Source organism: Arabidopsis lyrata (genome assembly GCF_000004255.2).
Source record: "Arabidopsis lyrata subsp. lyrata unplaced genomic scaffold ARALYscaffold_1, whole genome shotgun sequence".
Lineage (NCBI taxonomy): Eukaryota > Viridiplantae > Streptophyta > Magnoliopsida > Brassicales > Brassicaceae > Arabidopsis > Arabidopsis lyrata.
Window position 1 is genome coordinate 1,474,998 of NW_003302555.1, and position 24,658 is coordinate 1,499,655.

A 24,658-nucleotide genomic window follows, 5' to 3' on the forward strand; every position below is an offset into this window, starting at 1 on the left:
TGTTCATAACCAGCATAAAGAATTCGTAAAACATGTCTACTTGAATTCAAAATTAGAGGTAGGTGTATCTTACATAATTGTCCACTTCTATCTAAAATCATTTTCCTTAAATGATGATTAAATACAATCAACGCATTCGAATGGCACCGGCTCTAACCTTTGTTAATGTATAATATGTTTTCTTAACTCGCAACTACTAATCGTATAAAACTAACAAGTAGGTACTGAGTATTAATCGACGTAATACTAAATTCTCCAAAAAAAATATATATCGTAGACTGTAACGTAGAAACTTCAGAGCTACTCGTTTATACATCATCTAAATTGTTTGCATGTACTCATATTTGGTATGCATACATTTTCTGTTTGTGAACTAGTAACAAATCAAATATAACCAAAAAAAAAAATTGTGATAAATTAATATGTTGTTTATCAACATCATTTTTCTGTTACGAGTTTATTGTCAATACTTTTTGTTGTTAAAAAAAAACAATAAAAAACCAGCAAAATTTTGGAACATCTAACATGGCGTACCTTTAGGGATGGGTCATGCATGGTCAACCACTATTTTAAATAAAACCTCTTGAAACTATATATAAACTACACCTTCAATTTATAATTTTTTTATATAATTAGTAGATTTGTGTTGTTTTCAACTATTCCTATAATATAAGTGCTCAATCGAGAAATTAACATGTGAAACGTAATTAATTGTTTTTATAAATATTTTCAAATAAAACCCGAAACAAGAAAATAAACAACTTAAGCTGTCACTAAAATCCAATAATAATTATTTAATGTTAAATTCTAAAACGTCTGACGACGAAATTAAGAATCAATAAACCAACCAACATAAAATGACAAAAGTATTATTGTCGTTGGACCTTTGGCGTGAGATTGGATCGAGGCACTCTTTCACTAAAATTAAAGTTAAATAATTAATTTGTAGAAGGTGTATTAGTAAGTTTCTTCTATACAGTATTCATATTTCAAATTTTAAACCACATACTGAAAATTAGTGACAAACTTGAACACAACTGCTTATTCATATTGTTCAAATGATTATTATTATTTATACAACACCCATCAAATACAATAGACATCATAATTATCATACCATATAATATATATCTACAAAATTTCGTAATGTTCTATGTAACATAAACAAACCCTCTCACTCACTACAGTTTTATTCATAATTACCCGCCTAAACCCATTATTCATCTCTCTTTTTTCTTATGTTCTAATTATTCGACAAACTATGAGTCATGGCCAAAAAAATGTACTAATAAATATACAAATTACAGACCTCTATAATAATACTATTTTATTTTTTTTGTAAATCATAAGACCATGTAAGTAATCCAACTCAAATCCAAGACTGAATTGGATAATTGCATTTGAAAGAGTTCACACCACTTATGTGTGAAAATATGTCCGAAGAATCAACTAATTGTTCTTCTTCCTTTACCCCCACCTGCAAACCAAACCCGGTTTAGAAACGGTTAATTATATGAAACAAAAACAAATCTTTTTCTAATTGTAATAAGACAAGATTATTCTTACATCATCATCATCTTCTTCATGATGGCTTGAACAAGCTTGTCTATTTGGTTCACCAAATTCATCATTCTTTGCAAATCTTCCTCTAACTCTTGGACGACTATCTGCCAATGTCTTTCTACATGCATACTACAACAAAAATATAACCAAAATATTTGAATATATCGGGTATTATATGGATAACATATGGTTTAATCCGGTTATGATGGTTAAGCACAAAGACCTTGATTTTCTTGCTGAAATTCCTCTCGTTTCTCTTCTTCATGTACCTATGAATCTTTTCTTTCCTCTGCTCCGCGGAGAGTTTTCCAACTTTGTTGAAACTCGGGTCGTCTAAACCGGTTATCTCCGTCCCTAACTGCGGAAGAACCGGCTGTGCCACCATGTGGTTCTGGTTCTCGCCACCGTCAAGTCCCTATTAAAAAAACAAAATCCCATAACCGGTTAGTATCAGACCGGTTTCATTTCACAATTTGTTTGCCAGTAATACCTTTTAATTATATACATAAGTTTTGGAATTTATACCTGGAGATGATGATCTCCTGGATTGAAGATGGGTTTAATCGGATCTGGACAGAACAATCCACCATTATCAGCCTGAATTTCCATCAATTGATCATGTGATGGTTTAAAATCAGAACCGAGATGGATACTCCCGGAGTAAAAACCAGATCCTAAACCGGTGTTCATCATATTCCCGGTTACGGTCATGTAAGTCGGTAAACCGGTATTACCCAAAAAAGAGCAAGAAGGAGAAGAAGGGTTTATGGAGCCAAGATTGTGACTTGGGACAGAAGAAAGACAATCCTCTTCGAAAACCGATAAAGGCGGAGGCAGAAGTTCACCGGAGGAGGAAGAGTAGAGAGCGTTCGGAGGCTGATGAAGTTGAATTCCGGTGAAATCAAACTGCTCTTGGAGTTGATCGGAGACTGGGAACTGGATGGATGAAGAGAAATCGATAGAAGCTGTGATATCGTTATCGAAATCATCTTGTGAATCAAATATGATCGATAAGTCCGCGTTGTCGTTGTTATCATCACGATCCTGATTCGAACCACTGTTGGATTTGTCTGGAAAGTTGTTGGTGTTGTTGTTTTCGACATAGCCACAACCGTTTGAAGCAGAGGTCACTTCAGAAGTTTGATTGAAGGTTTCTTGAAATAACTGTGAATCGCAAAAATCGAAGATTTGTGCGGTGAGAGGGCTTGTGATCTCATCCTACAAAATAACAACAACAGTATATTATCGAATTTGCTGAAAAAAAGATGTAATTAAATAAATATACGTGCAATTTTTTTTTTGGCATACGTTGAAGACTTGCATAAGAAGCTACTTGGTAGGATTTTCTTGTGAAACAAGAAACAATAACTCAGATGACCTAAAGATAATTAGTTTTTAACTTAAGACAGTCGTTTATAGAAAAGTGTACACTTATACGACCAGATCTTGTTCGTTCTATGTGGTTTTGATCAAGAGGGAATCTAGAGAAGAAATTAACGATAAGGAGGGAGAGTTTCCATAACAGGAAACTTTTTGGATTCTTGTGTTTCTTTAGAACCAAATCATTGCCTAATTAGACCCAACATCTGATTTTTTAACAGCAAATAAGAGCAAGAATCATTGTTTTTGATACACTAATAATATATTTCTAATAAAAATTCTTGTTATTATATATTTAAAATATAAATAAAAGTTCATATTTTAATTACTGGAATTACTGAAAGAAGAGATGTAGCATCTTTTGAATTCTGATAAACTGTTCTATTCTATCTATGTCTCGTGAGTTGTGACGATTTGTGGTTGGCTAGCTATAACTTATAAGGTACGTATGAACACCGTACAAAAGAGTTAGCACTAAAAAGTTTGCTTTACTAATTATCGTTTGAGACTTTTGGAATATGAACTGAATTGAATATAGAATAACCAGAAACAGAAAAGAAAGTAAACAAGAATTAAGCAATTTGACAAAAGATAAAATCGAATAACTCAGAAAATTAAGAAAACGATGTTACCAACAAAACATATTGAGCTTAATTAAATAATTTTATTCCCTTCGAACAAATATTTATAGTTAAAATTTAGAAAAATTTCAGGAAAAAAGTACATGCTTTTTAATCATTTAAGCAATGTATGACATAAAAGAGGAAACACAAAGAAGAGAAACTATGCAAGGGCTTAATTAAAACAGATTCAAGGACAAACAATTAACATTGCACGGATTGTTACGTACCATAGAGAGCTGCTCATGAGACGAAATTACGTCCTGCGACATGTTTATGTGTTCGTTATGGTCTCCAAATTGTGAAAGATATTCCGGGAAAGAATCGAGAGAGAAAATTCCCCAGGAAAAGGGAAAATTATTGGAGGAGGCTTCTTGAATGTGAGAGGAGCTAGTGATGTCTGAACAAGAAAATCCAAAGAATTAAAATACTGGAACAAAAGAACAGAAAAATCTGTTTAAAAGACAGAGAAGAAAAGAAATTTCTTACAGCTTTCTGGAGAAACTAATTGAAGGTTATGGAAGTTATCGTAACCATTTTATTTATACTTCTGGCTTAAATGTGTATCTATATGTGTATGTATGCAAAATGTAATAAGAAAAATGCCAGCGTGGCAATTGACGTTAAACGCGCTGGTCCTGGAGTTTCTTATTCTCGTGACGTGGCGTGTAACAATTGGAAGAATTGAGTTCACGTGGAGACAATGGTCCCACCTAAGTGATGACTTGGTTGACCGGTAAAGGAGTTTGACCCAATTCTTTTGTCGTGATGATTTTTGACTTTCTGACTGAAAGTTGTGCTAAATTAAGCCTTCTATTTATAGAATTTGGCTTTTCTATTTTATTTTTAGCCATATTATTTTTTCATTTTCTATTTATTTACTTGGCTGTTTTTTTAAATGCTGGTAAGAAGTGGAAAAAAAAAACAAAAGGAGAAAAAAGAGACCATGACACAATGTCAGTGAAAAATTGGAAAAGAAAGAGATAAAGATTGTACAAAGTCAAATTTAATGAAAATTTCGAGGAAAAGAAAAAATGTTACGTGATGCTTAGTTAAATTCGGAAACTAAAAATTCCATATGAAAATGGTTTGCTCTGGATAAAAATTCTGTGACAGTGCTAGTTTTAGCACACCATGCACTCACCAAAAAAAAGTTTTAGCACACCATGCTTCGAGTTGTCGTTTTCTTATATTGTTGTTTTTCTTACAACAACCATAACCAAATAATGAACTGAGTACAGCAAAAGAAAAGATGCATTTAAAGATCTGAATATATATCGACTTAATTAGATAACGTAAATAAAAGGTCACCAATGTGATTTATAGATTATATATTTCTCAAAACTATAAATGATACTACAATTTTTGACTATTACTCAGATAAGTTCAAAATAGTCCCTCACTTAGCTTCAAAACTTCAGAAAACTTACTTTCAATGGACTATTACGCAGTAGTTTACTCTTATAATTACGGCGATTTCTTTGCGTTCTCCTCTAGCTGATTTAGTTTATTTGTTTTGGTCCTGGTTGGGACATACACTATAAGTTATATCACCACTCAGGCATTTGATTTTTGCTTTTTTTTTTTTTTTTTTTTGTTTTGTTTCGTTTAGTTATTATATCTCTGTTATAAAATAAACATGGTCATACGATTCAAGAATTGGAGATTAATAAGGTTGCAAGAAATCATTAATGATGAGAAAAGAATGAAGAGAAAGAAAAAAATAGCAACTTGTTGGCAAAAAAGAAAAAGAAAACAGCTTGAGATCAAAGCTGATTTGATGAATCGATACTTGCGAGATATATATGAGAGAGCATCTTCGGCAAAAAGCTTTCAGTGCAGTACTTGCACACGCATTTTCCAAAAGAGATGATTTACGTTTTGCAGAGCTTTCACAAATATATTATTTGTAACAGGATTATATAAATCGAAGATCTGCTAAGTAATATCAGTGTAGTAAAACATATTGATTAATTTTGTTGATTGGTGTCTGCTAAGTAACTTTCATATGACCAAATGATTTGTTCATAAAAGGTTCCTTTTTCGGGCTATATATGTTAGAGCAACATTGTTGGGAGGTCTTTAGTTTTGGTTCTTAGTAATTTTTTTGGTTTTTATCCCAATTTTCGACTTTTAGGTAAGAGTCATTGTTTTGCAAAATCATCAATTAAACTTTCAATTTTAATTTCTTTTAAACTAAGAACCAAGTTAAGCACCTTCCAATAAGGATGATCTTAGTTTTTGAGAATTCTACTTTTCGGCTACGAATATTTGTTTGTTCACAAAGAAAACATCTATCGTTTGTGCAAATAGAATGGTCCCTACATCGTCGTCCTACCTTATACTTTAAAAGAATCTTTAAACAGAAAAAGGAAAAAAAGAATGACAACAAAAAGTTAATACATCCGTGTACTAATGGGCTTCATGAAAAGCCCAATTACGCATAAATCATGTCCTCGTAAAAGGCCCAATTTGTCCTAAGCTTAAACAATTTGTGCATCTCTCTCTCTCTCTCTCTCCGTCTTCATCGTCCTCCCGGCTTCTGCGATTTTGTTTAGTAGCGCCGGACCGGAGTAGTTTAAACCCTAGCCCAGTCTCTTTAAGGATTCGCCGATTAATCTTCTAGTGTTGCGTATACTTCTTCTTCTTCGTTTATACTTCGAAGATGAATTGTGCAAGTAAGGCACTTTTTCTTCTTTATTTGCCGATTTAGGGTTTTATTTTTGCTTTGTTTCTGTTCTTAACACTGTGGTCTTTTCTCCTCTACAGTTTCCGGCGAAGTTCCGGAGGATCCTGTGGTTTCTAAGAAGTCGGGTTTGCTCTACGAGAAGCGGCTAATCGAGAGGCATATATCGGTAAGTTAGCTCTTTGCTTTTCTCCGTTCGTTCGACTCCTATCTAGGGTTTTTCAGCTAGTGTAAAAGCTCAAAGTTTTCCAGATTTGTCAATGCATCTGGTTTTATATCAACTAGTAAAAATCCTTTTGATATTATGGACAGTAGTTAAAATTTGATAATGCATTTCCGGTTTCAAAGATAAAAGCTTTGTTGTGTATGCGTCCTTGATAATTTATAGATTGCTTTTGGTACCTTGTAGGATTATGGGAAATGCCCGGTTACTGGTGAACCACATACTCTTGATGACATTGTTCCCATCAAAACTGGGAAGGTAATGCAACTGCTGGAGTTATTTGTCACAGAGCACTTTTTGTAGAAACTTATTAAAGCCTGATTCACTATCCGGGACCATTTTGCAGATCGTAAAGCCAAAACCATTACACACAGCTAGCATCCCTGGATTGCTTGGAACGTTCCAAACTGTAAGTTTTTTTTTTTGCTTTGAGCTTGCTTTTCTTGTTGGAAAGTTTACTCTGAAAATTTCCCTCTGTCTATTAAGGATCATCTGGATCTATGAACTTGATTTGGGTCTACATCGCTAATTGAGTTATTTGACATAGCAGATTGCAATCTACTCTTTACATTGAATTATATGTTCATTTGTTACTGATAGCAAGACAAAAATGTTCACCGGTTATTGACTTAGGCGAAATAAATGCTTAAAAAGTTTATCTATTTGTTGTGCTTGTAGGAATGGGACAGTTTGATGCTATCAAATTTTGCACTGGAACAACAACTGCATACTGCGAGGCAAGAGCTAAGTCATGCTTTGTATCAGGTAATTATGGTTAGGTGCATGTGCCACCACCTTTTCAGACTACATGAATTACAAATATCTATTATGTATTCTAGTTTTCTTTTCCTGTATGTTTCCATTGATTGCTAGTGATAAAGGTGATTGATGGATTTTTGGGGGTAAACTTTTCCTTCTGTTTGCAGCATGATGCTGCTTGTCGTGTGATTGCTAGGCTTAAAAAAGAAAGAGACGAATCACGACAATTGCTTGCAGAGGCTGAAAGGCAGTTACCTGCAGCGCCCGAAGTTGCCACATCGAATGCTGCTCTTAGTAACGGTAAACGAGGTATGCTTGCACGTTTGCTTCTCAAAGTAAGTTGGCTATGTGGTAAATTCTCTTATAACAAGCTACTATGTTTTATTGTTGCAATATAGGTATCGATGATGGTGAGCAGGGGCCCGATGCAAAGAAAATGCGTCTTGGAATTTCGGCTGAAGTTATCACAGAACTGACGGATTGTAATGCTGCTCTTTCTCAGCAACGTAAAAAGAGACAGGTAACACATATAACTTCGTATCTATCAGTATATTAGTTAGAAAATAAAAGGCAAAAGAGACAGGTAACACATACAGCTAGCATCTATCAGTGCATGTTGCTAAATATATAGTTGTCTGTACCAGACAATTGATATCTGCACTTTTGGAGTTCAATTGGTATTGCGTGTGGTTCTTCTGTCTTAATAATTTATCCTCATTTGTTCTCTAGATCCCTAAAACATTGGCTTCAATTGATGCTCTGGAGAAGTTCACCCAACTCTCAAGCCACCCACTTCACAAGACCAACAAACCTGGTATTTTTTCAATGGACATCCTACATTCTAAGGTTTGACACCTGGAACTTCTCTATATTCCATTCATCACTTTATGTAGCTTTTCTCTGTTCTGGGAAGTCACTGCATTGAATGTCATAGTTACATGTTTACTTTTGCGCTTACATTAATTTGTACACTGCCATGAATCCCCATTTGGATGCTTATCAATATAATTCTAGGGAATTTTTTTTTAAGCGTAAAAATTATACTATGAGCCTCTATTAATTCATGCTGAACAGTGCTTCTTTTGTATTGATTCATTGCATTTATTTATTTATTATTCAATACCTTTTCTATGCGGAGGTTCCTGTGTCTGTTCTCTATTAAGTATTATTCTTAATTTCCTTTTATATGTGGTAATCAGGATGTCATCGCTACAGGGGGAATTGATACAACTGCCGTTCTCTTTGATCGTCCTTCAGGACAAATCTTATCAACGCTGACTGGTCACTCAAAGAAGGTCTGTCTTGAGCCGTAGTCTTTTTACTTTTCTTTTTTTTTAACTTTTCCTTTGTAGTTTTGTGCTTGACATGCATTGTTCCTTTTGCAGGTTACAAGCATTAAGTTTGTTGGTGACACTGATCTTGTGTTAACTGCTTCATCAGACAAGGTAAGTCAAGATTATGTGTACAAGCTCCTACGGTTTTACATTATTTATGTGTAGAACTTGTACATCATATATTGTAGGAGTTTCTCTTATCCTTTGAGAATTGCATGATTTTAAGGAGTAGTAAGTGAAGAGATTTTGTCATTTAACAGCCGCAAAATCAGTTGACTTACATAATGGATTGATTAGTTTGATGTTTTGACACTCTGTAGACAGTCCGCATCTGGGGAAGTTCCGAGGATGGGAACTATACCTGTAGACATACATTGAAAGATCACTCTGCAGAGGTAAGGATGTAACTGAAGAACTTCTACAAGCTACAATCTCATACAGTTTTACCTGTTACTTATATTTGTTCTGTTTAACGTAAAAGCAATGATGTGGTTTTCAGGTGCGAGCTGTAACTGTCCACGCAACGAATAAATACTTTGTGTCAGCATCTCTTGACAGTACATGGTGCTTCTATGATCTGTCTTCCGGTTTATGCCTTGCCCAGGTCTCCATAATTTTCATCCACAAGCAACTACTGATACTTGTTTTCCAGTTTCAGATTTCTTTTTTTATGCTAATATAACAATGAAACATTTACCTCCTTTATTGGTAATATAAATTAGACTTGCTAGCATAAATGTTTCTTCCATGCGTCTTTCTCACTATTGTTGTTGTTATTCAGGTGACAGATGCTTCCGAAAATGTGGATTACACGGCTGCCGCTTTTCATCCCGACGGTCTCATTCTTGGAACTGGTACTGCTCAATCTATTGTTAAGATTTGGGATGTAAAAAGTCAGGTAAAAACTCTTTGACCTCCCTTGATCATCAACTGTTGTCACTTGTAAGCTTGTTCTCACTTCACTTTCATCTATCTCTTTCGTTTGATAGGCAAATGTGGCAAAGTTTGGCGGACACACTGGAGAAATCACCTCTATATCATTCTCTGAAAACGGTTATTTCCTTGCGGTGGGTACTTTGACCTCAACTAAGTAGAAAGAAGGATAGCACGAGTTTCTTTTTGACTGACCAATATTTACTATTCTTGAAATTGTACAGACTGCTGCACAGGATGGTGTTAGGTTGTGGGACTTGCGCAAGTTAAAGAACTTCCGAACTTTTGAATTTCCAGATGCAAACTCGGGTATTCAACTACCTGAGCACTGTTACTAGTCTATATTGTTGATTGGTTTTTCATTTCTTAAGACCTGAATGAATTTTTTGTGTGCAGTGGAGTTCGACCATAGTGGATCTTATCTTGGCATTGCTGCTTCAGATATAAGGTGAGGTCTACTTTGATACACACAATGTTGGGAATTTATATATATAGGAGCCGACTTTGATAACGAGATATTGAAAGATAGTTGTGCAAACTCAAATAACCTGCTATCACCAGAAATGCAACTTGGGTATATGTGCATATGTTTCTTTTGCAGATCATAATAATCAAAAACTTGTTTGTTTCAATGGTGTAGAGTATTCCAAACAGCTAGTGTAAAAGCAGAATGGAACCCAATCAAGACTCTTCCCGATCTGTCCGGTGCAGGTAAATGCTATATGATTAAGCTTTTGAAGTCAGTGTTCTTCCTTCTTTTTTGAGTCTATTATGCAGACATTGTAAATCCATGAATATGCAGGTAAAGCAACATGTGTTAAGTTTGGACTTGACTCCAAATACATAGCAGTCGGTTCAATGGACCGTAATCTCAGGATATTTGGTTTACCCGGCGATGACGATACTGAAGATTCTGCACAAGATTCATGAAGAGATTCCTCAAGTCCCATCATCAAGAGTAGCTAAATTCTCAATTATCTCGATTTTTGTTGTATCTTTACAGTTCTGTTTGGTATTTTTTTGATGGCCCTTTCACAGTCGCATATACACACCTGAGCTCTCCCTTTCTTTCTCAATCTACAATTTCGTGTAACATCATCGTACCTTAAGAATCTGCAATTAATCTCTCTCTTTGATCTGAAAGTGTCAACATAAAGCTTTTCATGTTTCAGAGAAAGTTAGCTGCTCACTAGATACTATAAAAACTAAATACATATGTATATGATTGATCATTATCATCAGCAAATCAGTTGAAACCTAAACGGTAAGAATTAAACACTTGTGTGTATGTACATAGACGTTGATAATTAAAGAGTAAAAATTCCTATTTTTGGGCTAGGGAGTCTTAAAGACAATGAAATGAAGACAAAATAATTGTGAAGATGGTCATAGAAATTAGAAAACCCTGAGACAGACAGAGATTTTGACTGTACTGTGGTCAAAAAACACACTTCACAATCTTCCCATTTCCCCACCAATCTCAGATTCCTTTTCACTAACTCTCTCTCTCTGGCCTTTTTAATTTTCTATTTATAGCTCATCTTTAGTAATCCCGTTATTAGTTAAATTTTGTAAACATGTTTTTGGTATCAACAATCAAGTGCAAGAAAGTTTGTATCTTTCTCTAAACCCAATTTCCAAAGTAACCAACTACTAAAACCAGAATGTTACACAAAGTAAGTCACTGAAATGACTTTAAACTAGATTAGAGATAAACTTACTTTGAATTAGATTCAAAGGTCACTAGTAGGTAGGTGGTAAAAAGGATGCTAAGCAATAAATAAACTGTTATTGAAGATTTCAATCAATAACTCTAAATTAGTATTTATTATAGTTGCTGCAGTAAATCAAACATTGTACAGTTTCAGAACTGAATGGCTCAGAAGCGTTAAAAGGAAAAAGAGACTCTCTCTCCCCTAATCTCCTCTCACATGGTCATCAAAAGCCAAAGCCAAAAAAACAAAGAACCCAGAAACCTAGAAGACAGACACAAAAATTAAAGCTTTACTGAGCCACCAAGCAACCAATTACACAAACTCAAAAACCCATAAGACCAAAAAACTCCCACAAAGATTCCATCTTTCAATATCTCTACAATGAGAAAGCCAATGCTTTGATTTTTCCCCCAATCTTTCTTCCAACAAACCTCAAAAGCAAACCACCAAAATAATCCACACAGAAAAAAATGGGTCTTTCAATCTCATTCCTCAACATCATCTTGATGATGTCTCTGCTGTTTGCAGATCTCAATGTCGTAGTAGAATCTGCAACAACGGAATACACAACCTTAATCTACAAAGGATGTGCAAGACAGCAATTCTCAGATCCATCTGGTTTATACTCACAAGCTCTCTCTGCTATGTTCGGCTCATTGGTCTCGCAGTCTACTAAAACCAGATTCTACAAGACCACAACAGGAACAAGCACAACTACAATCACTGGTCTGTTCCAGTGCAGAGGAGATTTAAGCAACCATGACTGTTACAACTGTGTTAGTCGTCTTCCTGTTCTCTCCGACAAGCTCTGTGGCAAAACCATTGCTTCAAGAGTTCAACTTTCCGGCTGTTATCTTCTCTATGAAGTTGCTGGCTTTTCTCAAATTTCAGGTAACCCTTTCTTCTTCTTCTTCAATCAAACCGGAAATTCAATTCCTCGGGTTCGTCGATTTTAACCTTAACCAGACTAACCATCAAACCGCCACTTGAGATGACAATCAGCATTTCTCTGGTTTAATCGAACCGGTAATTTGATTTTTGGTTTTGGTTTAGCTGAACCCCAAAAGTTCATGTATTTTTCACCAGAGTTTTCCGGTTTGGTTTGAAATGAATTGGTTCATTCAACACCCTTGGCCAGATGTGAAGTAGGATGTTTCAATTTAGGTTTTTTTATCTTTAAACCGGTTTGGTTTCTCTAATATCGAATTTCCGGTTTATATAATTATGCAGGGATGGAGATGTTGTTCAAGACTTGCGGGAAGAGCAACATCGCCGGAACAGGGTTCGAAGAGAGAAGAGATACGGCGTTTGGGGTGATGCAAAACGGCGTAGTATCAGGTCATGGATTCTACGCTACTACGTACGAATCTGTCTACGTTTTAGGACAATGCGAAGGCGATGTCGGAGACACCGATTGCAGCGGATGCATAAAGAACGCACTCGAGAAAGCTCAGGTGGAATGTGGAAGCTCAATCTCCGGTCAGATTTACCTCCATAAGTGTTTCATCGCTTATAGTTATTACCCAAATGGTGTCCCCAGAAGATCTTCTTCTTCTTCATCTTCGTCTTCTTCCTCTAGCTCGGGCTCTTCAAATTCAGATCCTTCGTCTTCTACAGGTTAGTTTTTGATTTCTGGGTTTACTATAATTGGGTCATTTACCAAAAAAAAGCATCAATCTTTTCTCAATTTGGAAAGTTTCCGATTTTAAACTAAGGATCGTCACTTTAATTTGAAGATTTCTGAGTGGGACTTTGTTCTTCCGTTTTCAGTCTCAAAAATTACATTTTTTTAACGGAAAAAAAAAAAAAGAATTGTGTACTTTTTCTTTTAATTGGTAACAATTATTCCTTGGAATTCTCAATATTCCCTATAGGTTGTTCAATTAATAATACTTTATTTATTATGCTTTCATTAAATATTTTTCCACCCATAGGAAGAACAAATGAATTATTTAACGAAGTGTTATTCATTGAAAAGTGCTCTTCAGAGAAATGGTCTACCACTAATAATTTTCTTCAAAAATTCTTTGAGTACCCTCGGAAAAAATAGATGTATTTTGTTTATATATCATTAATGGGGTCATGAACATTGTACAATTGAAATTAATATTGATGCCAAAAAGAAATGAAAATGTGGACAGGAGCAACAGGGAAGACGGTGGCAATAATAGTAGGAGGAGCAGCTGGTGTTGGCTTTCTTGTCATTTGCTTGCTTTTTGCCAAAAACTTGATGAGGAAGAAACATGACGGTACCATTTTCTTCACCTATATACTTACATACATAAGCATCTTTTCAATTACATACGTGTAAGGTACATGCATATAGTATACAAAACACATGCACATGTGATGTAGAATATAGTAAAGGGAAGATTATTTGGAATTGTTATTACTCATTTACAATGATATCTATTTTGGCAGACTATTGAAAGTTGGAGGGGAAGAGAACAAAAGGAGTCCAATCCCTCATAAGAGAGGCACAAGTTTAATTTTTATTTCTTTGAGGCTATTAATTCCCAAGTCCAAACTTTTAAACTTCCATAAAAAAATTGTTATTATATTATATTTTCTTTGTATTAGTTCAGATTATTGGGAGGTAGGAATTTCTTCTGGTGGATGGAAAAATGTGAACAAAAAAGAATTTTGTTTTTCTCAATCGATTACACTAACTATTCCAACTGACCAAATCATCATACACTACCATTGAAATTTGTTACTTATTACTTTTTACACTATCTTAATTGACCACTTAAGTAATTTTCCATTAATATAAATGTTGTCAATTTACTAATGCTTTGATCCTTTCAATAAATACGGTCTACCCATAAGAAGGAAATTGATAAGTAGTATAATATAGTCTCTATTTCATTAAGTATATAAGTGCAAAATTCCTACTAAACTCTGTGAGATAACGTGGGTCCGAGTGAATCATTAAGCATATATATTACATAGTTGGAAAATTAAGGTTTATTCTGCGAGAGACATAAAAAAAAACGTATTCTGTCATAATATCACAACACATAACGGACATGGATGAAGCTTTAGAGCTAATACAATAAGAGCTTTTTTCATGAAGAGCTTCTGAAGCTTATAGTTTACCTCAGCTATAGACATCTTCTTTTTCTTCTTGATGATCATTCTTCTATTTCCCATAAAAACCGAGCATACTCTCCAAGGATAATGCTGGCAAAAACACAGAAGCTAATGATCACATTTCAGTTTTCAATTGTGAAAACAAAAAGAAGGTTTTGTAAGTTAAACCTGTCATTTGGAGAGGCTTCAACGGCCTTCTCAAAGTAGAACAAGGCCTTCTCGTGATCATTATTTATACTCCAGAACGCTTTCGCGTATCTGCATAGCGTTTCTCCATCTTCTGTCTTGGACAAGCTCGAGTTGCTTTTCTCCACTGCATCAGGCTTTTTCGGGTACAAAAACAAAACCCAACGTTATGGACATAAATTTAAAATCCAATGCACAACAACACCAGGCAGGATACAAACTTTAATTTATTTGCAAGTAAATGTCTACTATGAGCTAAGATGTCTACAAGATTCAATGTGAGATGGAACATAACAGGTGAAAATTCTAGTCATTGATCCGCAGACTGAAAACCATATAATCTATAGAGCTACGAAACAAAACCCACCTCAAATTCTTCTTTTCCTTTCCCAGAAGACTCATCATCATCATCATCCTCATCGTCATCATCCACGTTTATCTCCCAGAGGAAACTAGCATATGCTCCAAGAACATTGCTGAAAAGAAAAGAACATATTATTACCACAGAATAACAACCAATGGTGGTATAACCAAAATTGTTCCAACAAACCTATCCTCAGGAGAAGCTTGAACTGCACGTTCAAAGTAGCTCATGGCTTTAGCTTCATCTTGGTGAAGCTTCATTACTAATCTACCATAGTTTGCTAAAGCTACTCCATCACAAGGCTCCACTACAGTACACTTATGATAATACTCTTCTGCTCCAGTAAGATCTCCTTTATACTGTTCTCAGATTAACAAACAAAACTTAGACATTAATAGCAACTAGGTACTTCAAAACAGAGTCATTACACAACATAATGATTTCAATACCTCCAAGAACTTGGCATAGTTTTTGAGAAGCAAAGGATGCAATGGATACTCCTCGAGCATTCCTTTGTAGTAATCACCACAATTCTCATCATCGAAACCCGGTAAGTCGAATTTCGTCTCATTACCATACAAATCAAACTTATCAATACCTAACCCTGCAGCTAAATGCATAGGAGGACTTGGTGGTCTTTCAATCTCAAAACCTTGTTCATCTCTCTTACCAATCCCTAGCTTCTTAATAACCTCTTCATAATCTCTATCCAAAACACCTCTCTCACCTTCACTACTATCTTCTTCCTTGTGTTTCGCAAAACTGAACCCGCCGCCGTCAATAGAATCACCAATCGTAACGGTTCTCTCCAAATTCTCCTCGATTCCAGTCAACGGATCTTCGGATTTGAACCCATCTCCGGAATCGCAGTAACTCGAGAGAGATGCCTCGCTCTTCAGCATCTTTTTGTGTTTTTCTTTCTAAATCCGTTCAAAGTCTTCAACTTTAGGTTCAATAGGGTCGTCGTTCACAGATTCCTCGAGTGTTATTTGTGGGTTTTGATTCGGAGGACCCCAAGACAACGACCGAACGAAGAATGATTTTGAGGTTCTTAGGTGACCGATCCGGTTAGAGAAACAAGATAAGTGGGGTTCTGTTAGATTTCCTGGGAAACGCAAAACGCCAAAACCTCTGCAAATGACCCTTATAGTATTATCTTGTTTACAATTTTTCCTTAACTTTATTTTTTTATCTATTTGACCCATCACTCCGAAGCAGAACTAGACTGTTCTTTCATTCAAGAAATCATCAATTAGTCTCGGTTTTATACTTGGATATTAACGAAAGGTATTAAATAACATACAGTTATTTTAACGTATATCAACATTTCAATTTCGATCAAGTATTTATGTACTTACATACTCCAAAAATTAGTTTGGGTATAGATTTCGAAGGAACAAAAATTTGTGCGTCTCGTGAATAAAATAAAGAAAGAAGGGATATCCACATGAGTTTGACCTTTCCTTTGGGCGGACAATAAGGTCCACATGAACTGAGGTTTTTGAGTCTAGACTGGGCAAGTCAATAATAGAAAAAGAGGACAAATTGTCAAATTAATTGGTCCATACAAATAAAAAGATGCCCATAATAAATGTGACAAGGATGTGTAACATGTTCTTAGAGCACCCACAATTGTGCATGTGGGTGGGTGTGTGTTAACAATACATTTATTATAATTTTTTAAGAGAGAGATATTTGGTTAGTGGAGAAAGAGAGAGGAGAGAGAAAGAGATAGATGAAACATAAAACATTAAAATAATACTCACACCCAAGTGTTATCTCACACCCATGTGTTATACTATTCTATTATTTTCCTTTTTAATAATACTCACACCCCACCAAAACATACACCACTCTGTATGGTCTTAAGGCAGAGGCAAAGCCACACAAAAAAAAATCAGTTTAGTTTAGTTCATTTTGGACTATGGTTTGGTTTTGAAATTCCATTCTAGCAATTTATTTGAACAAGCAAATTAAGAAAATGTTTCCGGAGGCTAGATGTTATATATTGAGAAGACAAATAAAAAACGTATTGTAATTATAAAAGATCATAAACTATTTTAAGACAGAACTAACAAGTTTTACTTGCTTAAACTCAAACCCAAAAAGTCTAAATGTTAATGATATTGAAAAAATCAATGATTTATCACCTTATTTCAGCAAAACCAGACAACAATTCAGTAATAAAAAAGACACATACTTGAGGTGAAATTGGAATGAGTTCTTCGCCAACGCCAACTTGATCCTCACGAATGTCTCCTAAAATAGTAAATTTCTGCTGAAGAACAACACACTACTCCTAATAAACTCGTTGTTTTTCTCACATACACAAAACCAAATTTAGCAAAATGGTTATTATTACCTTTCTTCCGCTCTTTCGGAATTTGTCACCACCAATCAAACAATCCTCTTTTTCATTCATCACCCACTTTTCAGAATTGTGAATTGAGAATTGCGAGAGAGATCTCATTCTCCCTCTCGCAATTCTCCAATCCCTCCAATCCAAGAAATTTTTTTAATGTAAAATCAATATATTGATCCACAATGTCGATGTTGTTCCCATCATTTCAGTTGCTAGAGCTGAACATAATCTCAGCTCAGGACTTGGCTCCTGTCGCTCGCAAAACAAAGACTTATGCTGTCGCTTGGGTTCATTCCGAGCGTAAACTTACCACCCGTGTCGACTATAATGGTGGAACGAACCCAACATGGAACGACAAATTCGTATTCAGAGTCAACGAAGAATTTCTCTACGCCGATACTTCAGCTGTGGTTATTGAAATTTACGCCTTGCATTGGTTCCGAGATGTTCATGTAGGAACAGTTCGCGTCCTCATCAGCAATCTCATTCCCCCTAATCGTCGTCCAGGATACAGAACCAGCAACAATGAATATCGTCGCACCCCACCTCCAGGAATGAGATTTGTCGCACTTCAGGTTCGTCGTACTTCTGGTCGACCTCAAGGGATTTTGAACATTGGTGTTGGATTAATTGATGGTTCTATGCGGAGTATGCCGCTTTATACGCATATGGATTCATCTGCTGTGGGATATAGAGATTTGCTCGGAGAAGAAGATCATCATCTACAACATTTGCATTTAAATAGCAACAAAGGCAGCTCAAAGAATCCACAATCTCCGTCTTCTCGACAATACCAATCCGTAATCTCAAGACCTGAGCTCCGTCGTACGAAGAGCGATTCAAGTTCTATGGTTGTTTCAGATCTTCTTAGTAGAGCTGAACGAAGTCGTTTAGCTAACAGAAAACCGGCGAGTGCATTAGTAAGCAGTGACTCTGAAACTCTACCCACCACGACGGATTCTGATGAGAAAAAAATGAATGAGTACATACCTCCTAGTAAAAACCCTAAGGTTCCAAGGCAACGATACAATTCGATTGATTCAGATCTCATAGATTCGTCGCCAATGGAGAAACCCCATGTGGTGATGCAGAGAAAAGAGAGGCACGATGTTATGCCGTATAACTCGTATCATCAATCACGTAAGACACCAAGAAAGAAGACAATGTACGAGAAACAAAGATCAGTGAAAGATTACGATCGTGGCCGAGCTTCACCATACTTATCGAGGCATGGAACACCGTTGAGATCGAACATCATCGCATCTACTCCTATGAGATCCAACATCATCGCAATGTCACCAATGCGGTCCAACATGGTTGGTTCGACTCCGAGGAGATCAAACATCGTCGGATCTACCCCGATCCGTTCAAACTATATGGCTACACCGATGAGAACTCATCACGATTTTGGTACACCAGTGAGGAATTTAGCTGGAAGACGAATCCTAACTGAATCGGAGTTAGGTCCATCGCCATCTGAAGTGGCTGACAAATTGGCAAAAGATAGATCGCACGAAACAGAAAGTTCAATACTCAGCGAATGGAGCATCGATGAATCTAGCATCGAAGGATTGCGTTCAAAACTCGAGAGATGGCGAACAGAGCTTCCACCATTATACGACATAGGATCAAGCCACATAAGTAGCAGCAATTACGATGGTGCAAGTGTTCCCGCCGCAACTGCCGGGGGAGGAATGAGTTCAAGACGGAAAACTCCGACGGCAAAAAAGCATAACCGCCGTCACACAGATGGAGGTAATGGACTTTTCTCGTGTTTTAGTAAGATTTGCGGCGTGGAATGCAGTTTCGTATGCGGTGGTGGTGGTGGTCAAATGGCCTCTCAAGGATCTACCAAGAAAGGTGGGGCCGGACGTGTGCAACGCACATATTCCGCTGATGATTTGAGCTTTGTGTGATCTTTATTTTATTGATTTTTATATTAACTTTATTTTTTTGGACAATTTTTTTTTTGGGGTGGATGAATAAATCAAATAAATAGTAAACAAAATTTCATTTATTAATGTTGTGTTGAAATCATTTATTTTTGTGTTCTTCTGGTCTTTTTCCTTTTTTTTTTTAATTACAAAATGTTCTTCTTATTTTACATTGTTTAATAGAAAAGAAGCTCATATGCTAAAATTAGAAAACAGTGAAAGGTATAAAAAGAAGTAAAACAGTGATTGAATGTAAGAGAGTGAGTTGTGTTCAACCAAAAAAAAAAGAGAATGTATAAGAATATGGTGATTACAATAAAAGAAGAAAGAAGGTAGGAAAAAAAAATATAAAACATTATTCTAAAACTAAAATAAAAATAAAAATTCTGCAATCTAACTATGCTTTAACGTATACATATTTAATTCATACATGATACATTATTTATTTTCTATATTTTCACTCAGTATTGATTTTATTTTTATCAAATCCATCAATTAGAGCATCAATTAGAACAAATTTATCATGTATCTTCTCTTTATTTGCATTCTTTCTTGTGTGTTGTCATGGCTGCCCCAAGCATTGGAACTTTTAAGACAGAAATTCTGACATGTTTCTTGAAACAGACAATGATGAGAGGACAAGTTTTTTTTAATGTCACTGAGAAAAAACAAAAGAGCAGACCATGGCACAATCCTTAAAAATCTCAAGAAAAAAAGGCCATGCAAGGTTTTTCTTTGTAATAATTTCGTCAAAATAACTTCTCGCTTAAAGCTTCTCCAAGATTCTTCTCCAACATTATTCTCCAACATTCTTCTTCATCTCCGACACAAGCGGTTCTACCACTCGAAGCCATCACCTCTGGCGCTTCTTCGGCGGCAATTTCCTTGACGCTATCAGTCTCCTGCCAATGTGATACAAAAAGCAGTTATATGTCATATGCCTTAAATGTCATTCTTGACATCTTACTGGGGGAACTGGACAGAACTTGATGTCCCAATAGACAAACGACTCACCCTTGGACTTTACAGAATCCTTAATACTAGAAATCTCAAAGGTTATCAGATTTTATAACTTGCCTTTGTCAAAATGGGAAGGAGTGGGCATGACCGGGACCAGTGCAATAACTGCTTAAAAAACAAATGCAGAGGGAGGAAGGGGGTTAAAAATAAGGCAAAAAATGACAAAATGTATTAATCACAACAAATCCGTCCGGTTTGCCTAGGATGCTTTGATTACCTTGCGTTGATGTCGGTTACTAGCAAGATGAGTGGTGAAATTTTTTAAGTTGTCAACATAACGGCAGCATACCCAGCAATACAAGTGCAAGTATTCAATCGTTTCACTGCACTTATCATCCTCAAGTGCCTCTGAATCTGTGGAAAAAAATAAAACAGCAGCATAGCCAGTAGTAGTGCTGTTCATTATCATTTCAACAAAACTGAGAGAGAGAGAGGGGACAAATACACACCTGCCAGAAAAAAGCTCTCACATGGAACCGGCTCAACAATGTTGTATCCCTTCGACTGTAGTAGCCGGCGAACACCATTAGAAGCGGATATCACCATTATATTACCTGGAGGTGGATTCCAATCCATGAACTCATCAATATGACGTTCCAGAGAGATTGAAAACCCTGTTTCAGAAAAACTAAAGACTTGAGACTCTGTATTCAACAACATCCACTACTGAGAAAAGGCACAATGATAAAAAGATCCTAACCGTAGGGGATACAATTAAGAGAGATTCCACTGGAATAGATTCCTCTCAGGATGTCATTAGGGACGTCTTCTAGTGCGCCCATGGCAGTGATGGTGAGAGGACCAGAGTAGCCTTTATTCTCCAAAAACCGTTTAATACACGGACCGACACGATGAGGATCACAGCCAGGTGGAACCGGGCGCGTCTTGATATCCCAGTAGACCGCTGTTACAGCCTTTAGGTTTTCCTCAAGAGGCTCACGTACTGGTGCATCCAAGCCATCTCCACTTCTCAACAGGTCAAACAACTGCTTGGAACACATCCAGTTAAAAAAATAAGACAACTTAAGGTCAAATTTTAGGCAAACAAAACTAGTTGTTTGACTCTGAAAAGAATTGTTACGAAATGAACAATAAGTCCCGTCTAGTTTGGCTAGGATGCCTGATTACCTTTCGTTGATGGTATTTACCAAAGAGGTGGTTTGTGAAACTATCAATGTCTTGGCAAGGAAAATTACGGAAGTTGCATACTGAGCAAAACCAGAAGGGAGATACACACTTTTTTCTGCACTCTCCAGAGTCTGAGGAAAAAAAAAGAGTAGGGAGTTGAACAACAGAAGATTTACTCTGGTTATTTCAACAAACACTGTAAGAGAGGACAAAGACACACCTGCCATAGGAAGAGAATCAAACAGCTTAAAGTTGCAATATTGTGACGAATGTAGCACGCCACAATGATTAGTGAAGAATTCGTCCTTGGATATGACCATTATATTACGTCGAGGTCCATTTCTAAAAACCCAATTACCAATGAGGCTCCGGATGGCTGAAGGACCTGTTTCAGAAAGTAAAAGACTTGAGAAACATGCTAATCATCAAGGAAAATGGCCCAAGGATGAGAAGATACTAACAGTTGGGGACGATACGAAGTGCAATGCCACTAGAATAGACTTTTTGCAGGATGTCAATAGGGACGTCGGTTAGTACGCCAATGGCAATGATGGTGAGAGGACCAGAGAAGCCTTCATTCTTCAGGAAGAGTTTGATGCGCGGACCGACCAGACTAGCATCACAGTAGGGGGGAAGCGGACACAACTTGATGTCCCAATAGACAAACGACTCACCCTCGTACTTTACAGCCTCCAAGTCTTTCAATTTAGCGAGTCTTGTTGATAAATCTGTAGGAAGTGGAGGCCGCTCGTCCGTCCACGGCTGATCGCGACTCATCATATCGCTCTCCATCAGATAAGCAGTCACATGCAACTATAAACGAGAAAGTGAAGCTTGTGGTAAGAGGATTTGAAGAATGGTGGGCAAACAAAGTAAAAATTAAGAAGCTGAAAACATGATTTTGGTACCCTGGAGAGATCAACTGGCGGACGAGGCACAGTATTCCTAGGTTCACTCAGCTGGAACATAAAATGAACATGGACAAGTCAAAACAAAGGCAAAAAAAAAAAAACAGGTAGAAGTGAGAAACAAGCACTTGATTAATTACCATCACTTTATGATCTCCCGTTGATAGATGTGTGATGAAATTTTCAAAGCCGTGGGCAGGAGGATCAAGGCAGCATACAGAGCAATGCCACAAGGCAGAATCCTCTGTTTCGTCCTCAAGTACCAGTGAATCTGTGGGGGAAAAAAGAAAAGAAGTAGGCAGTTTTGATCAGCAACAGATTCATTTGTTGCTTGTTACATTCGAGAGGACACACACACACCTTGCATAATTAAGGTGTCAAGGGAACCATATGGAAACGGCATGAGAGGGTTGTAGCCAGTCGATTTTAGAAACTTAAATAAACCAGGGCTGGCTGTCTCATTGGATATGACCATAATATTAGAGGGTGTATCCATCTTAATTAAACGGTCAATGTCATAGAAACCTGTTTGAGAAAGAAAAAAAGACATGAGACTCTCTCTCTCTCTCTCTAGATCACTTTATCGAGAAGATATCTAACCGCCGAAGGGGGAGATGATAAGATGGATTCCACTGGAATAGAGTGCTCTCAGGGTGTCAGGATGGACGTCCGCTAGTTTGCCAACAGCAGTGACGGTGAGAGGACCACAGTAGCCTTCCTTCTCCAAAAGCCGTTTAATACTCGGACGGACCACACGAGGGTCACAACCATCTGGGACCGGAGAGCTAATGATGTCCCAAAAGACCAATGTTAAAGCCTTAGCCTGCTTGTTCGTAGGCTTCTTCATCGTTCAAGATGCTAAAAACCAAACCAAACCAAAAGAAATCAAATTTTCAAAACTAGGAAAGAAAATTGCAGTAATCTAGAACAGTTGGATAAAATGGAAAAAAAATACGCTAACCCAGAGATCACATCTAGGAAAGAACAGAATCAGATGTACAGGCTTAGCTCAAGAATCAACCAAAAGATCTAAACGATTAAATACGCTAAAAAGAAGCAAAACAAGGGATCTAAAGCTTTCAAGAGAAGTACTATTCAGAGAACGGAAATCAAACATCATCAGAAAAGCAGTGTTTAGAGAGTTTCCGATGAATTTTACCTGAGAGATAAGCAGGCTTGGCCGGAGAATCGACTACGACGCCTATGGTTTCGAAATTCCTGATTGAAGAAAAATATGGATATCGTCCCGTATATATAATATTTACATTGGGGGCTAGATAGGGTTTTAGAATGGGCTTCGTTTTCATGGGCCTCTTGTTTATATGAATCGGCCTTGCAACCAAATCCTATTTAAGTTTTTTTGATGTAAACTAAAATCTCTTAAAAATATTACTATCTCAGTATATTGTATTTCGGTAACAACAATAAACGTAAAAAATATACTTTATAACGACCATGTACCCTCATAACTTTCGAGCACCTTTTAAAGTTGGACTCTTTCTCTTGTCATTCATTTGTTCTTCTTTAAAAATTCCTAATATCTTTATGTTCATTTCTCTTTTCATCCTCTGAACAAAAGCAAAACTTCAGAATTCCATAGATTCAATTCAAACCCAGATGATCAAATCGAAAAATTTACATCAACAAAAATATCTAATGACACCCACCAAAATCGAGACTTATGGACGTATATTCATTTGTGAACATAAGTATTATTATTTTTTTGTTTGTTTAATGTTAGTATATGTTCAAGATAAAGTATAATGGCTTGGTACCTTGGCGTAGCAGTTAGGTCTTGCTGACTGGTTGACAAAAAATACAAACTTATATTCAAATTAAAAACTTATGGATTAGACGGTTCAAGTAGCAAGGCACATTATTTTCACCCTGGAAAATAAGTGTAGCGCAATGCTTCATCTAGGTTTCAAACGTGGAATCTCAATTCTACAATGCTGGATTCCTTAAAGCTGCCACAAAGATTAGGCACCGTTTCTCCTTCCTTTATTCAAACTTCCTTTGTTTGGATCCGTCGTCCTCTTATTTCTAGTTTTTAGTTTTCTTTTTATTTTTGCTTGTAATGGTTATATGTTGCTTCTTTGTATACTTTTCTTTATTTATATAAGAAAACCTTTAACAAAAAAAAAAAAAAAACTTATGGATTAGACCTCAAAAACGTTTTTTTTTAAATGACATACCCGCAATATTTCTCGCAACAATTTTCATTAGTTAAACAAGGGGATTGATCTCCACATTTTGATGCGCAAGTGCATGGTGTGTAGTGCTTATAAAACTGAGCTTCTCCATTCGTTGTTTTCTTTAAAGCAGGCGGATAACGAGCATATTTTCCAAGTCTGGATTTTTTGCGGACTGACCTACTACTTTTTCGAGATACTTTTTTGTTAACCTGTAATGAGACCATCAATATATATATATATATATATATATATATA

At 36.3% G+C, this 24,658-nt stretch overlaps 6 protein-coding genes across 6 annotated transcripts; 3 read left to right on the forward strand and 3 right to left on the reverse strand.

The window, feature by feature from the left end:
- Window positions 1–1,108: 1,108 nt before the first annotated feature.
- Window positions 1,109–4,418, reverse strand: LOC9328283. Its single transcript, XM_002892175.2, has 6 exons — window positions 4,053–4,418; window positions 3,794–3,963; window positions 2,089–2,781; window positions 1,787–1,978; window positions 1,567–1,692; window positions 1,109–1,477 (listed from the first exon to the last, which is right to left on the reverse strand). Exons 2-6 carry the CDS (start codon window positions 3,833–3,835, stop codon window positions 1,370–1,372), a joined length of 1,161 nt encoding a protein of 386 aa, XP_002892221.1. The 5' UTR covers window positions 3,836–3,963; window positions 4,053–4,418; the 3' UTR covers window positions 1,109–1,369.
- Window positions 4,419–5,986: 1,568 nt separating this feature from the next.
- Window positions 5,987–10,641, forward strand: LOC9328284 (pre-mRNA-processing factor 19 homolog 1). Its single transcript, XM_002889464.2, has 18 exons — window positions 5,987–6,241; window positions 6,333–6,418; window positions 6,659–6,730; window positions 6,819–6,881; window positions 7,151–7,237; window positions 7,399–7,540; window positions 7,630–7,751; window positions 7,961–8,077; window positions 8,431–8,526; window positions 8,617–8,676; window positions 8,886–8,960; window positions 9,065–9,169; window positions 9,347–9,463; window positions 9,555–9,632; window positions 9,723–9,807; window positions 9,895–9,946; window positions 10,139–10,209; window positions 10,301–10,641. The coding sequence occupies exons 1-18, from the start codon at window positions 6,229–6,231 to the stop codon at window positions 10,426–10,428; spliced, it is 1,569 nt and encodes a 522-aa protein (XP_002889510.1). The 5' UTR covers window positions 5,987–6,228; the 3' UTR covers window positions 10,429–10,641.
- Window positions 10,642–11,296: 655 nt separating this feature from the next.
- LOC9325575 (cysteine-rich repeat secretory protein 3) lies at window positions 11,297–13,891 on the forward strand. Its single transcript, XM_021012395.1, has 4 exons — window positions 11,297–12,104; window positions 12,444–12,830; window positions 13,355–13,462; window positions 13,635–13,891. Exons 1-4 carry the CDS (start codon window positions 11,684–11,686, stop codon window positions 13,640–13,642), a joined length of 924 nt encoding a protein of 307 aa, XP_020868054.1. The 5' UTR covers window positions 11,297–11,683; the 3' UTR covers window positions 13,643–13,891.
- Window positions 13,892–14,117: 226 nt separating this feature from the next.
- LOC9325576 lies at window positions 14,118–16,071 on the reverse strand. Its single transcript, XM_021012394.1, has 5 exons — window positions 15,306–16,071; window positions 15,043–15,215; window positions 14,860–14,968; window positions 14,475–14,629; window positions 14,118–14,396 (listed from the first exon to the last, which is right to left on the reverse strand). Exons 1-5 carry the CDS (start codon window positions 15,756–15,758, stop codon window positions 14,348–14,350), a joined length of 939 nt encoding a protein of 312 aa, XP_020868053.1. The 5' UTR covers window positions 15,759–16,071; the 3' UTR covers window positions 14,118–14,347.
- Window positions 16,072–16,909: 838 nt separating this feature from the next.
- Window positions 16,910–19,201, forward strand: LOC9328285. Its single transcript, XM_002889466.2, has one exon. The coding sequence runs from the start codon at window positions 17,401–17,403 to the stop codon at window positions 19,132–19,134; it is 1,734 nt and encodes a 577-aa protein (XP_002889512.1). The 5' UTR covers window positions 16,910–17,400; the 3' UTR covers window positions 19,135–19,201.
- A 468-nt stretch (window positions 19,202–19,669) lies between these two features.
- On the reverse strand, window positions 19,670–23,449 carry LOC9325577. The gene is made up of 13 exons (XM_021013490.1): window positions 23,368–23,449; window positions 22,809–23,066; window positions 22,569–22,733; window positions 22,349–22,479; window positions 22,209–22,259; window positions 21,762–22,113; window positions 21,521–21,685; window positions 21,301–21,431; window positions 20,873–21,158; window positions 20,622–20,786; window positions 20,390–20,526; window positions 20,230–20,277; window positions 19,670–20,054 (listed from the first exon to the last, which is right to left on the reverse strand). Exons 2-13 carry the CDS (start codon window positions 23,053–23,055, stop codon window positions 19,902–19,904), a joined length of 2,031 nt encoding a protein of 676 aa, XP_020869149.1. The 5' UTR covers window positions 23,056–23,066; window positions 23,368–23,449; the 3' UTR covers window positions 19,670–19,901.
- Between the last annotated feature and the right edge of the window lie 1,209 nt (window positions 23,450–24,658).